Source organism: Acanthaster planci, linkage group LG04 (assembly GCF_054643075.1).
Source record: "Acanthaster planci isolate LZ-2023a linkage group LG04, COTS_SCS, whole genome shotgun sequence".
Classification (NCBI taxonomy): Eukaryota; Metazoa; Echinodermata; class Asteroidea; order Valvatida; family Acanthasteridae; genus Acanthaster; species Acanthaster planci.
The window spans coordinates 14,747,267-14,761,748 of NC_141780.1; the positions used below are offsets into that span (position 1 = coordinate 14,747,267).

Here is a 14,482-nt window from a genome sequence, read left to right on the forward strand (position 1 = left end):
AAATGGACAAAGCTTTATAGCCTAGAGATTCAAAATACTTGTGGAGTGTCTGATGCACTGCACTGTACTCGGAGAGCGACTGGTACCAAGTTGAACTTAATCACCAAGCCGAGCTTAATTCGGCCGCCAAACGGGGGCGCTATCCAAGTAAAACAGCACAAAACCCACATTCTGCACTGCGTGTGAAGCGCGGGAGCAGGTTCGAGCAGTTGCACAGCTGACAAGAATCTTGAATTTTGTCAAGTTTTCACACTATTTCCCCATTTGATGGAAATCTGAAGAAATGAATGAAGGCTGGCTCGAGCTCGAGAGTGATCCAGGTAAGTCTCATTTACCAACAAGTGTCCGTGGGTGGCCGGGACCTACTTCGAGAACTCGAAGTCACTAACTCCGTGATCAGGTGATACTGCCTAGAGCTAGCCCCACTGGCAGGGACTCTCACTCCCGCTCCATCCTTAGCCACATGTCCGTATACGCAATTTCATGTCGGCGTACTGAAAATTTTCGGTGCACCCACTTATCATCGTGGGCGCAATTTCTTTTGCGCACAGACCCATGACAGAGAGGATCCTTAGCCTCTCTGCTTTCTTAGCGCCATTTACCAATTGAATGATTTCAGTCACGTTCTCTTAATTTCCAGTCTTTTTGCCTTCACCCATTCCATCTCACAGGCTCGCTCTGACAGTCGCCATCTTTAAAATCAGTTCGTTGAACATTACGTCACTTGTGCCCTCATCATCTCGACGGATTAGTTGCGACAGGTGTTTTCTTTTTGTGAACATAAAATTGTCATTTTGACTTAGTTTTGTTTTGAGGGAAAGACAATAGGAACACTTTTAAGCAGCCAATAATGGATTCAGTAGGCCATTTTCTGCAAGTTGGCAAAAGTCAAGTTGTCTGACATCCTCAACTTGGACCCAGACCAACTCAGACCCATGCCATCTTGGACCCTAGACCCGTAAACAGGGCCCTGCGTTTACTCCTTCATCGATATACATGTACTGGGCCCTGTACCGATTGATAGTGATTTCTTTCGAAGTTTCGATCAAGTTTATCCGTGATTGTCCGGGGGACATTATCAGACATCCGCTGGATTTTATGAGCTCAAATTGCACCTGTGTGTTCATTACTTACGCTGCTAACTATCCCTGAGTTTGCTACTTGCAGAAAACTCGCCTTTTTCCTTATTTATAGGAAAACATGGTGCCGTCAGTAGTCATTTTTCCGTCTCCAGATGAATATTAGACTGTGAACCAGCTCTGATATGTTCCCATTGTTGGACCAATCAGTGGTGTGAGCTTGAGGCTGGGACTGGGAAGGGGGATTGATGAAGTAAATCGAAAACTTGCCACAGTGTCAGGCTGTGAACATTTGAAGGGGGGGGGACGGCCCGGCACCCTTTGACACTAGGGGGCGCTGTTTATGATACAGATACTGTACATCTGTAATATACTTACACCCCTAAACTTGAAAACAGCATATTTATAGCATTTTTAAACTTTTTCTCCTGTAGCCAGTACCACTGCATACATTGCTGTTGTTTGAATATTTGAATATCAGAAAAATTCCTCAAAATCTGCATTATTTTTTTGTCTCAAAAATGAAATGCAACCCAGGGAAATATATGTTTCATTTCACGATCATGTGTCATTGATATGTTACTTTCTATTGTGTTACAGGGCTGTTCACACTACTAGTTGAAGAGTTTGGTAAGAAAAATATAGAATTGTTGCATACTTGTACATGTATGTTAAAAAGGAAAACTTTCCATACCTAACTACCTGTGCCTCATAATTTTTCAGTGATTTTCTTGTTTACTTGGTCAAAATCATTGTACGCTGAATTTTCTTTCAGAAATGAAAAGGCTCAGTCTGTTTGTGTCAAAAGTTTGTATAAATTTGATATGGTTTGTTGTAGATAAGGAACACTCAGCTTTACGGCCAAGGACAATGGGCAGCCTTGGCTTGCAGATCTCCCTATGTCTGAGCCACAGAGTTTGGTTTTGAAAGCTGATAATGTAAACTTGTCCATTTTCAGGTATGCCTGACATGCCTGTTGGATATGAAATTCAGGGTTCCAGTCACAGGCAGTGTGGTAGCCTACCCATCATTGGAGGTTTCCACTGCAGCAAACACAACCAATTTAAAACAGAACAGGTTATTTAAAAAAAAAAAAACAGTTGTATTGTCTGTTTTTTTAGAAGAAATGGAAGAGTGGCCCAAAAATTTGAAAACAAAACAAAAACAGATTGAAGTTGAAATTTGAAAGCATTGAAAATTTTGACTGACCCCTTACACAGCACATTTTCCAAATAGTGGATTGATTTGCTATACAGTCGACTCTCGGTAATACAAAGGCTTTGGGACTTACTACATGTATAGCTCGCATTATCCAGACCTCGTCTTATGCTGTAAATATCTGTGAATGCTTCAGAAGTGTCAGAAGTGAAGAAACTTCCCCCATGACAGGTTTAAACTTACGTATGTAGTGACTGGTGATGTTTGAGTCGAAATATAATGTAAATTTTACCAAAATAGTAACTCATTACTAAAGCAAAACAATTCCAGAGAACAGAAACAAAGTAAGTAGGGATGAAAAACCGATTTTTAATTATACTTTGCCGTTTATGTATCCTGTTGATTAACCAACAGGTGTACAAGGAGTTCAGGTGGAAGAGATCTATGACCTGCAGAAGCCGATTGAGGGCCCCGTCTTTGGCTTCATCTTCCTGTTCAAATGGATCGAGGAGAGGCGTGCCCGGCGGAAGGTGCAGAACAACGGCGAGGAGGTGTACCTGACAGATGCCCAGGTCACCAAGGAGATGTTCTTTGCCCATCAGGTGGGCCGAAAGCTCTGTGTGCCCCGTCAGTGTTCCCACGGTCATGTAGTAATGGAAAATTGGGGACAAAAGTCAGGTAGCCTTGAATCCCATTGTCAAAAGAAAAAGTCCTGAAAAAGTCTCTTAAATCAAGATCATTTAAGGGTCATTCTTGACCGGTATTTTAATGTGACAGGTAAACATGAAAAATGTACGGGCTACCCTTGCCAGTTTTAGTAGTTGCTGTGTCAGGTCTTATAATTCATACCAAATAATTTTCTTTCTTCAAGATAGCATTCGATGTCGAGGAAATTGCCATGTTTTAAAATCCTGGAATGTTCTTAAAAATTCACAGAATTCGGTTTTTAAATTGCTATGGGAGCTTTTGCCCAAGCTCACCTGTCTCTGACTTGCAATTTGGGGGGAGGGGCATGATAGTTGCGCCCTCCTTTTTCATTTACTTGTACCTGTACCTGGAGAACCTTGTCTTTGTGGACGAGTCAGTTAATGTGAACATTGCTTGCTCCTGAAAACTTCACTGGAGTTCTTCAGTTTTGAGTTCCAGTCTCCAGCGTCTAGTGCCCGAGTACACGTTGGTGTTTGCTGGGCCTGAAGGACAAGTCCCGGAGGTTTAGTATTACTCGATGAAAATTACTCAATGAAAAAAGTGTGCTGTCTGCTTAACTAAACGAAGTCTGAGTTGACTGAATTGGAATTGATGCGGAGTGTTGTTAACTCGAAATTTGCTGAAATTCTTTGTTCAACATCGTTTTGTTCAAATTCTCTGAAATCCTTGAAGCAGGTGTATCTCCGTGGCGAAAATGATACGATGTAAAATGTAAAAATGATATGACCAACTGTGCAACTCGGTGACACTGACCAGAATTTTGTGCCGTCATTTGCCCCTTCACCACACAGAAAGTCCCCAATTCCTGTGCTACCCACGCCCTACTGAGCGTACTCCTGAACTGTGACTCCATTGAGCTGGGCAGCACGCTCAGCGACCTGAAAGAGTACACCAAAGACTTCAGTGCCGAGGTAAGGACCGGACGCTTTCCGGACATCACCGCCACGATTTTGAGTTCAAGTCAGGCTGCAGCCGTGTTTGTCCTTGTCTACTGCCTATAGTCCTAGAGTCTCTGTTGATGTATATCCGCCTCGAGCAGAAGCACCCCCATTGGTTGAAAAGAGCTGCGTCAGTTGGGAGGGTTCAATTTGTTTGTAGCAATGCGACCGTGATACATGCATTCCCTAGTAGTTCTTGAACCAGTTTTTTCACCACAGGCCCCTCCATTGTTATTAAAGAAAATAGGGCCCTTTCTTAGTTCAGCTCGAGGCCCGTGTAGACACAGCACCCACAGATGCACAATCCTACAGGAAATGACTTCATCACAAACGCAGATAGTTGCAACGACACAAAGATTGGAAATGTTTTTAAAAGACAAAGCTTGCTCCATGGTATTAATTTTCCCGTAGTTTTACACGTGTGTGCCAACTCTATGACAAACACTGACAAAAGCGAGGAGGTAAGAACTGAAGGGTTTTGCAGGGAAAAAAAATGGTCCAGAAAGGTCAAACGTTGAAGGTTTTCAAAAAGTTGTAGCACGGCCTTAGGGCTCAGTATTTCGCTGAAGGTGATATGCAAGCAACCTTTGTCCACTGGTGCTCACTGGCTCTTACAGGTCTAAAACAATCTGAACCCTAACATTGTAATGAAATCCTGCTGTCCTGTACTCGTCAGAACTGTTAAGGAATTGCATGTGTATCCATGGCTTGTGAGATACACATGTAGCAATTGTGGGCATTAATCGAACTGACAAGTCTTACACGTATATTTAATATAATGCCTTTAATTCCCAATTAAATCGGTTCACCTTGTCAACGGAGTTGTGAAACACAAGATTGCGAATGCTCACACAGAGTCAGTCACAAACTTGGCAAAGTTCACAATGTTCACAAAGATTGATCGGAATTCTCCAAATAACTCACATTCACCGCGACCTGGGTCACACAAATAGTTGCCAGAGTCAGAAGTTATCAACAAGTCCAATGTATGTTCAAAACTCCTTCCAATTTTGATGAGAATAGAGGCAAAAGCGACACAAAATACCACTGTTAAAGACGAATATCAGCTCCCTTGAAATGGCAAAAAATCATGAGCCCCCATCGCCCCATAATCCTTTGTGCGGCCACTGGCCACACTTCTTATGCAGATGTTATGCAAATCTCATGCAAAGGAGTGTGAGCAAGGTTAAACTATCATAGGTGGGGCCAAAGGTCGAAGGTAAACAAGTGTAAGCATTAATTACCATATAAGGACGAGATCTTGAAAACTACAGCACATAACACTTGACGTATCCCAGCACGAACTGAGATGAATTAGAAACTTTGCCCTGCCTTTGTGGAGTGGTTAGTTCAAGCCTTGCACTGTGGGTGTTTTGCTAGCTACCTAGCAAGAACTGAGATGAATTAGAAACCTTGCCCTGCCTTTGTGGAGTGGTTACTTCAAGCCTTGCACTGTGGATGTTTTGCTTGCTAGCTAGCTAGCAAGAACTGAGATGAATTAGAAACCTTGCCCTGCCTTTGTGGAGTGGTTACTTCAAGCCTTGCACTGTGGGTGTTTTGCTAGCTACCTAGCAAGAACTGAGATGAATTAGAAACCTTGCCCTGCCTTTGTGGAGTGGTTAGTTCAAGCCTTGCACTGTGGGTGTTTTGCTAGCTACCTAGCAAGAACTGAGATGAATTAAAAACCTTGCCGTGCCTTTGTGGAGTGGTTACTTCAAGCCTTACACCGTGGGTGTTTTGCTAGTTAGTTTTAATAGCCAGATATACTAATACCCTCTAGCTATGCAAAGGCCTGTGAAGAATGCCATACCTTATGAGCAAAGCCTTCAAACGGACTGAATTTGTAGAGGGTCCCAGTCACATAACGTGGGCTCAGCTTGGCAATAAGCACAGAATGCGCTGCTGACCTCCACCGTGACCTCCACTGCAAATCACGAGGCAGTCGTAAGAAATTGTATATTGAAGTGATTTGGAGGATGCGAAAGAGCGAGGCTTATTAATGCAGTGGTTTTATCTGACTGCAGAACAAGGGCTTCGCCATAAGCAACGTTCCCGAGCTGTCTAGGATCCACAACTCGCACGCCCACCCGGAGCCCCGGCAGATACCGGAGAAGCAGACAGGGATCTCCACCACCCGAGCCCGGGAGACCTTCCACTTTGTCAGCTACGTGCCCATCAACAACCGGCTGATCGAGCTGGACGGACTCAAGCCCCACCCCATTGACCATGGTGAGCTCACGCCACTATCATTGACCCCTCACAGACGTTTTTTTGTTTTTGTTTTACCTAAAAGCTGACCTTTAGAGAAGGCAAGATGCGTCGGCCCACAGTTAAGGGATATTTACCTTGCTGACATCTTTAAAATCCTGAAAGAAATTCTCGATTTCTGAATCCTGCAAATTCAAAAAAATTTCTACTAAACTACTTGCAGACTCTTAATACTCGTAAGTGCAAAACAGTTGGATATGTAGACATATTGGACGGGCTGTAGAGTGGTAAATCTATCAAACTACAAGGTTGGTGATTTGCGAGAGCCTCGTGCAGTTAAAAGCTTTGGACAGAGCTGATAACAATCTGTAGTCTATGATTACATGTGCATTAGGGCTATTGTCCATCACAAGTCCCGGCAAGTCCATCATGCAAGTCCATCTTATTAAGATAAGTCATGCAGTTTTGAGCCAGGTCACAAGCCATTCCAGCGAACTGTGATGTCGGCATTCATTTCTCCTTGTCCGGCTCTCTGCGTCTGGTCTTGTGACCAGACTTGTAAAAGGACTTGCGATAGGACTTTACTCGAAAGCACTGATGTGGACGTCTGTCCTCCCAAGGCAGTGATTCTTAAATACAGATGGAACCTCTCACACTGAGCCTGCCTTTTTCTCTGACCTTCTCCCAAGGACCCTGGGGAGAGAACGAAGACTGGACGGAGAAATTCCGGCGAGTGATTGGGGAGAGGCTGGACAACGAAGGGTAGGTACCTGCCACGCCTATAGATGAATCCCGCTGACATTTTACTGGATGCTCCCGATGGCCCCTTGAATGGCGGTAGGTTTTGTACGGAGCAACTGTTTGGGAACAGCTGCTCCGTACAACAGCTTTCACAGTGCTCACTACCATTAAAGGCGGCCGCTGCAAACGACCAATGATGGTGTTACCATGGTCACCGGATTCGTCTAGACCTGGCAGATGCCACTGAGGCAGGGCCAACCAAAAGAGAAGTGTACCACATCAAATCTTCAACCATTGCTCTGCTTGAGCCTCAGAAATACGTTCGTGTTTGCACGTCAGTAGTCTTTTATCGAGCAAGGGTTAGAAATGCATTAACCACTCCACTCCTTACCGCCAGTCCATCACCACTTTTTCCCAAGTTCCCAAATATCTAAGTCCTGGACCTGCTGGTTTGAGTCTCAAAATGTAAGAGAATGTAGAAAGGGTAAACTAGGTTTCTGTTTCAATGCGAAAAAATCACGGGGTTGCAGTTGTCAGTGGGATTCAAACCCATAGCCTCTGAAACACAGCATCGTGGGCTTTTTTGTGACCTTTTCAAAATATTCAACGGCGGAATACTCCAGCTGTGTGTGTGCACACTGCCACTTTTCAAACCAAGTACAAATAATTGGTTCTGCCGCAAAGAGAAATGCCCCAGGGACTTGGGTCACACCTCGGCAGAACTACTTTTGATTAACAGGCCTATAGCCCTAACAGTCCCAAATCCTCCGATTCAGTTTGGTCTTGCATACATCCAAGGGGGTTGGGGTTGACCAGATGTTGCATATTGGAATTTAAGATATGGAAATTGTCGGCATTGTCTGGTCACCTTAATTTCCATGTTTGTGAGATTGCTATGAACCCCTTCACTCCGGGAGCCGTCGACGGCCAGGGCTTTGTGTGAGGATTATTGCATACCACACATACATGTGTATTCTATTCATCATGCACGTGCCGTTCCAGTGTGGGCCTGCTGCTTGACAAGGCTTTGCATACTGGGCATACAGCAGCCCAGCAGGTGCGGTCAAAAGAATCCCCGCGTTAAGGGGTTAAAGAAGAGTGATATATCAAACCGAAGGGTTTTGGTTATCTGTGGGACTGTATTTGAATAACAAGTGAAAAACGTTAAGACTCATTTTGTGAGAGCCAGTCTCACTTTGACCTTTGCAGTGGGTCATCAGACATTCGGTTCAACCTGATGGCTGTAGTTGGAGACAGATGCCAGTCTTACGAGCAGAAGCTGGACACACTCAAGAATAATAAGCAAATCATACTGGACGCTCTGGATCAAGTAAGACAAAAATTCTGTCTTTGAGAGGCGACTTCAGTGTTGGTTGAATAGATCCTAGACTGAACAGTTTATATGGGTTGAAAAGATGTTGAGAGCCTCCTCATGCAGAGAGTCCCATTCTTTTTTCAATAGTTGAACCTTTTTGTTTTTAAATTTCCCTGAAGAATTGAATATTTTGAGGATCTTCTCATTTAAAGGAGTAGCTTGTTTGGAATTTTATCTTTGTATGGAGATTCCTCTGGGTTTAGAATGGAGGTCACTTTACACTAACAGGCTTTTTTATTTAGGCCTAATCCACTAAGGGATAGCTCGTTGGAAACAAGTTTTCTTTGTTGTATCTCTCTTCGTAAGTACCACTTGCACCAAAGTGCAAGTGGTACCTACGAAGAGAGTAAATTCAGAGGTGTGAACGTTCAGCTTTTTAGCTGATTTCAGCTTTTTAATTCAGATGTTGACCCTGAATTTCAGCTTTCTTGTACACCTGGTCTGTACAAAAGTATGGGAACTTTTAACAGTTCAGCTTTTTGCTAGCTGTTTTCAGCTTTTGTTTTAACTGGCCACTCAAAGCCCTGTAAATTGTCTTTCAGAGAAAATTGACCAGAAGGTAAAATACATAACAGTGGGACAATGTTACCACAGGGTCCGATATGTACAAAAAAGCATGTTTAGTTTTCATTCATATGGTTAACTCAAAAAGTCCATTGTGATGTGGGTGTATCAGACGCGCAGTTTGCTTAGCTAGTTATGCTTCCAACTTTTATCGTGCAGCTGATTCGGGCAACCCATCCGCATCTGTTCCTCGACGGAAAACCCAATCCCAACTCCTCAGCAGCCGCCTCCGTACCCAAACTCGAGACCTTGGACCGCCAGCCCACGGCCAGCCCCTCGCCCAGCCCCGACCCCCACGGCCAGCCCTCTCCCCAGGGCCCCTCGGCCAGCAGGCGATCCTACTCCAGAGAGCTGCCGGACCCGGACTGGGATCCCTCGCAGGAGCAGGGAGGCGGCGGCGGTGGCCCCCGGAAGGAAAAGAAGAAAAAAAAAAAGAAGAAAAAGCACAAGAAACACAAGAAGCATTCCAAGAAGTTGAAGGTGCAGGAGAGCATTCAGCAGTACAGGTAAACGAAAAGGAGCTCTGGAAATGCTTCAGAGCCTGAAATCGGCCGAATGAGCCGTTGCGTTGCATTGATCCATCTGCTTTATGCTTTCAAGGCAGGCTGCCGACAATGGACGGAGCATACTCTCCGAAACCTTGAGTACCCTGCGGTTCTTTTCAGAACCACGCACACCCACAAAAGAAAAACTCTGCGTGGTGCTACCAGGAACGTATTACATGTACTTAACTCACCAAATTCACTGTGAAAAACTTCAACTATTGTGCTTTAGGCTTTACCAATCTGCCCAGTGTTGAAGCGCACCCTCACTGGCAAAGGCGAGACACGCCGGTGGGAAATCTTCTAAACTGGGCTTGTGCACGTGTAAAGACTGTACATTCAAATAGAAATTGATCGATCTTGCCCAGAGCGTCCTTTGTCAAACGAGCATGAATGTGTGGGCGTGCTAAGAGTTCCCAACTTAACCACTTCCTGCCGGGGACTCCGGGATCGGAGACGTATGGTTTATATGCGTGGCCGGGGTCTCCGAACTCGGACAAAGGAAACAAGGCCCTGTAACAAAAGACCGTACTCCAAACAAAAGACCAGGCTGCTGGGCATTACCGGCATTTTTCACTCTCAAAAGTGGTGATAATCCAGCCTTGTTTTGAAACCCTATACCAGGCTTTGGGGCATTGAGAGCGAGCGGATTACCACCGGGGACAAAAGCGCTCCACCACCGCAGCGATGAGCCACACAGCACCGCTGCACGCTAATCTGGCCCCTATTGAAAAGAGGTCAGCAGTGCACTGAGCCAGGTTCGCTAACAAAAGACAGTTATATAACACCGCACAATCTGGGCTCTGTTTACAAGGCTGCAGGCCTGGCTGAAATACTCGGGCGTCAATGAAGGTCACCTATCAACTTAGAATAGTGCCTGAAGATTACTTCGTGCGGCTATAAACAACCGTTTAATGAAATGATGAATTTTTGAAGCATTTTGAAAATGGAAAAAATGATAGTCATGCCGGCCCAGCATCATCAACATTGGAAAATGCCCCGGCACGAAGTGGTTAAGGTACTGTTGCTATGAAAAAACACCCTCTCATATTGTCACTTGGAGTGGACGGTGACCCTTTTATAGCATAACCGTTGTAATGGATACAGATGAGTGTTCTACCTTCGGGCAAAGCAAGCTGTTTTGAGCTTTATTATAAGCTACCGGGTATTATAACGTACTGGACATCTCAGCATTAGATCTTCCTAACAATGACAGAACACTCTGAAGGTCTGGCATCATTGCATGCTTAGATCTTAATAATAATGATGATTTATAGAGCGCACAGATCCACCAAGGTGCTCAAGGCGCTAGTACATGTACAAAGAAATTAATTAAATGCCTCATTGAAGAGATGAGTCTTCAGATCCTTCTTAAACTGCAGGAGAGAGGGGGAAGATGGTAACCATGCCAACAAATTGATCCAAAGATGAGGTGCAGCACATGAAAAAAAGCGATCCCCCCCATGAATGAAATGACCTGGGTTCTCTAAGAAGATTCATATTCATATGTGGTTTGTTTTTGTCTGCTTCAACATGTTTGCTGTCCAGGCTACCGCCAGCACTCGACAACCACAATTATGCCAAATCGCCACTCATGTCAGATGAAGATGTTTCAGCTGCTTCCTCCACATCTTCCACTAGCGAGTCCGAGAGTAACTACCTGACGGACGACGAAAGTGACGAGGAGATGCCTCCCAGCATAGCCACCCAACCTGAGGTAGGCTACAGAATGGAGGGCATCTTGAAGAAACAGTCCTCTCTCGATGACGTGGAGAGGGGCGAGTCATCCTCCCTGCGGGTGACGTTCAGAGATCCCCGGAGGCAAATGGAGGACAACCCCGGGCGGGACGTGTGCCGGCCGCTTAGCATCCAGACGGTGTTCGACAGCAAGGATAGCCCCTCCCCGGCGTCCTCCAGCGGCACCAGCACAGACACGGCCTCGGAGCTGGGCAGCGCCTTCAACTCGCCAGTCTGCTCGGTGTCGGGCTCGCGGGCCGGCAGCCCCAACACTGCCAAGGTGCTGAAGTTCCGGTGCTGGAAGGCCAGCACCATCACGGACGCCAGAGAGAAGCTCCAGGCGTCCATCGCTGCTGACCAGCTGGAAACTAAACATTCCACAAACGCGGTCAAATCGCCCCATGAGAGAATGGCGCAGACAAGACGATCGACTGTAAAACTTATCGAAGGGGATGGGTCAGCTGCCTCTACCAACTCCAATCCGTTGAGACAAGGGGAGACTTTTCTGGAGCCTGCTCCAGCCCAACCCAGCCCCTCCTCGCTTCTCTCCCAACACGGCAAGCCACCTTTTGCACAAAACGTAAGCAACATCCTAGAGTAGTTTGCTGACAAGTGCACTTGTCTTTTTGTACATTCATTTACAGAATGATTTAGGCAAACTTCAGCCCAGTTGTTTCCATCAAATACTTTTTCCACACTGTTGGGATAATCTAATGCAAGTATAAATTGACGAAATGGTTTTTAAAAGTGTTGTCAACGTAGTTGAAGTAGGTCTGGTTTCTAGTGTTCGTTGCAAAGCATTGAAAAATAGTCATGTGTCTCTCAAAAGAAACAAAAAAACCTCCAATTATAACTTACAGGAATCTGATGGAGAAATCTCTCTTTGAGGTCCGAAAAAGTCATTAGAAACTAATTATTAAAAAGGTTGTGGGAAAAGTTGATTAATTTGCCTCTCATGATTACTCTGTCTAGTGCGCTCAGTAGGCTTCTCGTGGTCCAAATGATAGGAGAGAAGTTGTCAGGGAAAGGTCAAAGATAATGTGACCACGCCAGTGTTGTGTTTTAACACGGTGAATGATGAAACTACGTTTGCCCTGTGCAGGATCTGTTGGAGCTCCTGAAGAGCGTGGAGGCAGAGATTGACGTCTATGAACAGAAACTGCTGGACGAGAAGGAGAAGAGGAACAAGTACAAGGTACGTGAACAGGTGCATCATGGTCGTTGAATAACCCCCCCCCCTGGATCGTGGGTATTGGACTGATCATGCCGGCATCAATGGGAACCTTATTGCGGCATGCTTTGTGCAGGATTTGGAAAAAGTTCACTGGACTCAAGGTACGATCCCCCCCCATGGGGACAGTGAGATTTAACAGACACCTCAGAGCCATTGCCACCATGTACCCATTTGAAGACACCGTGACATTGTGCACCTTTTAAGTTGTGGAAAATCAGATGAAAATTAGTTGTGCACATTAAGTTGAAAATTAGTTGTGTATATTCAGATAAAACTGGTTGTTTACATTTAGATGACCATTAGTTTTGCACATTAAGCTGAAAAATAGTTTTGCATACTCAGAGCCACATGCATGCAAATCAGAAGGGGGTATGTCCTCCCTACATTTTCCTCTGGAAGGAACATGGCTCCCTACTCTTGTCATGTCCCAGATTGGTGTCCTCTAGGCACTAATCTGCATAAACATGAAATAAGGTTTCCAATCTGCGTAAACCTGAAATAAGGTTTCTAGTTTACTGTCTTATAACCGGACCCCTGTCCAATTTCAAAATGGTTTCATGCAGCACTGCTTAACTGTAGTAGAAATAAGCTCCTGTTGCCAATGAAGCAAAGCCCCCCTGAGCATGCACCTATTTGAATGTCCCCCATACACAATCTCTGCCCTCCACAGGTGGACGACTGCCGCCGCTCCCACAACTACGACCCCTTCATCCGCACCTTCCTGGCCATGCTGGCCGAGCAGGGCAAGCTGGCCAGCCTGGTGGAGAAGCACACCCTGATCAAGCGCAGGCAAGGGGTCAGCCTGGGCCGCCTCAACAAGAAGACCAACAGCCGCAAGAGAGACCGGCGACGCCGGAAGTCGCGCCCGGGCTCGGTGCCCGCCAAGAAAAGAAAAATACGCTGAGGAAAATGTTCCTTTATTTTCTAAAGAGTGGACTGAAGGATCTGTTAAGCAGGACTGTTGGGTCCAGTGGGGTTTTTAAACATACAGATATCAATTTTTCTACGTTCGTTGGTATGTTCTTAACCTCGTCATGCCAGGGAATGTGTTTTTAACCCAGGTCTGGCTATCTGTATACACGGGCTTGGCTAATGGGTTAAGTGGCAAGTGTGCCTCTACTCACCTGTGGCTAATGTTTAAATACTCTCTCACCCATTTATGATCTACACAGTCACGTGCGAAGTCTGAGAAGTGTGTAAAGGCGGACCGTGTGTTAAACTTGAACTGGGCTGCTCCTCATGGCCTGCACTTGATGTTATTTGCAGATATCACTCTGTGGATGTCGCCCTGGAGTGCTGAAAAACAGAAGGTACTGTGCAAGGGACCCTTGCGGATCGGTATTTGTGGCATGTGGCTGAACATTTGAAATTGAAATTTTGAAATAATGCCCTGCCCAAGTGATTAAATTAGCTCAGTAAGATTCGTTGTTGTCTATGATAATGTTGAAAACTTGTAGCTCATGCCCCGCTCAAGTTCTGCACCATGCGGAACAGACAGATTGTTTCCCGGCTGTATGACTTTTGCCACCCTGCAGCGATCCATCCATTGTTTACGAATAAAAGTCGCCAGCCCTAGGTTGTCTCCAGTGTGGTTTTTTTTTTCATAATTTCGGCTTGAAGCTTATGCAGTAAAGTTGAATAAACCATTGCCACGTGAAGAGGTGCACAGTCCTGAACCAAGCCATTATTATTACTTCCCTTGCGACAACCAGTTTTTCCCGACAAGATTAAAGTTCATACCGGTGAACATGACTTTACCTTGGTACTCATTTTCTTTTACACCTGCAAAACCCACGTTCTTGGAGGTCACCTCCAACTCTGCCAATGTGACATTGATGGCACATATGGATTATTTAATTGAGTCTGATTTCTGCCTCAAAACAAAGATCACTCATCACTGAATAGAGTGCGGTGTACAAGTAATAGTCTGGCTGGAAGTAGCAGATTCAGTGTGATATCCCAGGGGAGGGGGGGAGGTATGATATCACCGGACTCCCCTGGTGACATTGTGCCATCTGTCCCCCAATTTCTGACTACAGGAATATCGCCAGCACTTTACATTTGGCATTAGCAATCCCACTCCCTTCATTTTATAATTTAAAATTGGAAAATGAAGCAGTCCCTCAAACAGAAAAATGACCCTTTCTGTGCGCTTATCCCATACCTTCTAAGCACTTCTCGGAGAGACATTGTTCAAA

General features: G+C 45.3%; 1 protein-coding gene across 1 annotated transcript; it reads left to right on the forward strand.

The window, feature by feature from the left end:
• Positions 1–147: 147 nt before the first annotated feature.
• LOC110974084 (ubiquitin carboxyl-terminal hydrolase BAP1-like) lies at positions 148–13,960 on the forward strand. The gene is made up of 11 exons (XM_022225435.2): positions 148–320; positions 1,680–1,709; positions 2,652–2,839; positions 3,737–3,856; positions 5,908–6,112; positions 6,781–6,853; positions 8,042–8,162; positions 8,931–9,277; positions 10,862–11,630; positions 12,153–12,245; positions 12,955–13,960. Exons 1-11 carry the CDS (start codon positions 284–286, stop codon positions 13,186–13,188), a joined length of 2,217 nt encoding a protein of 738 aa, XP_022081127.2. The 5' UTR covers positions 148–283; the 3' UTR covers positions 13,189–13,960.
• The last annotated feature ends 522 nt before the right edge of the window (positions 13,961–14,482 follow it).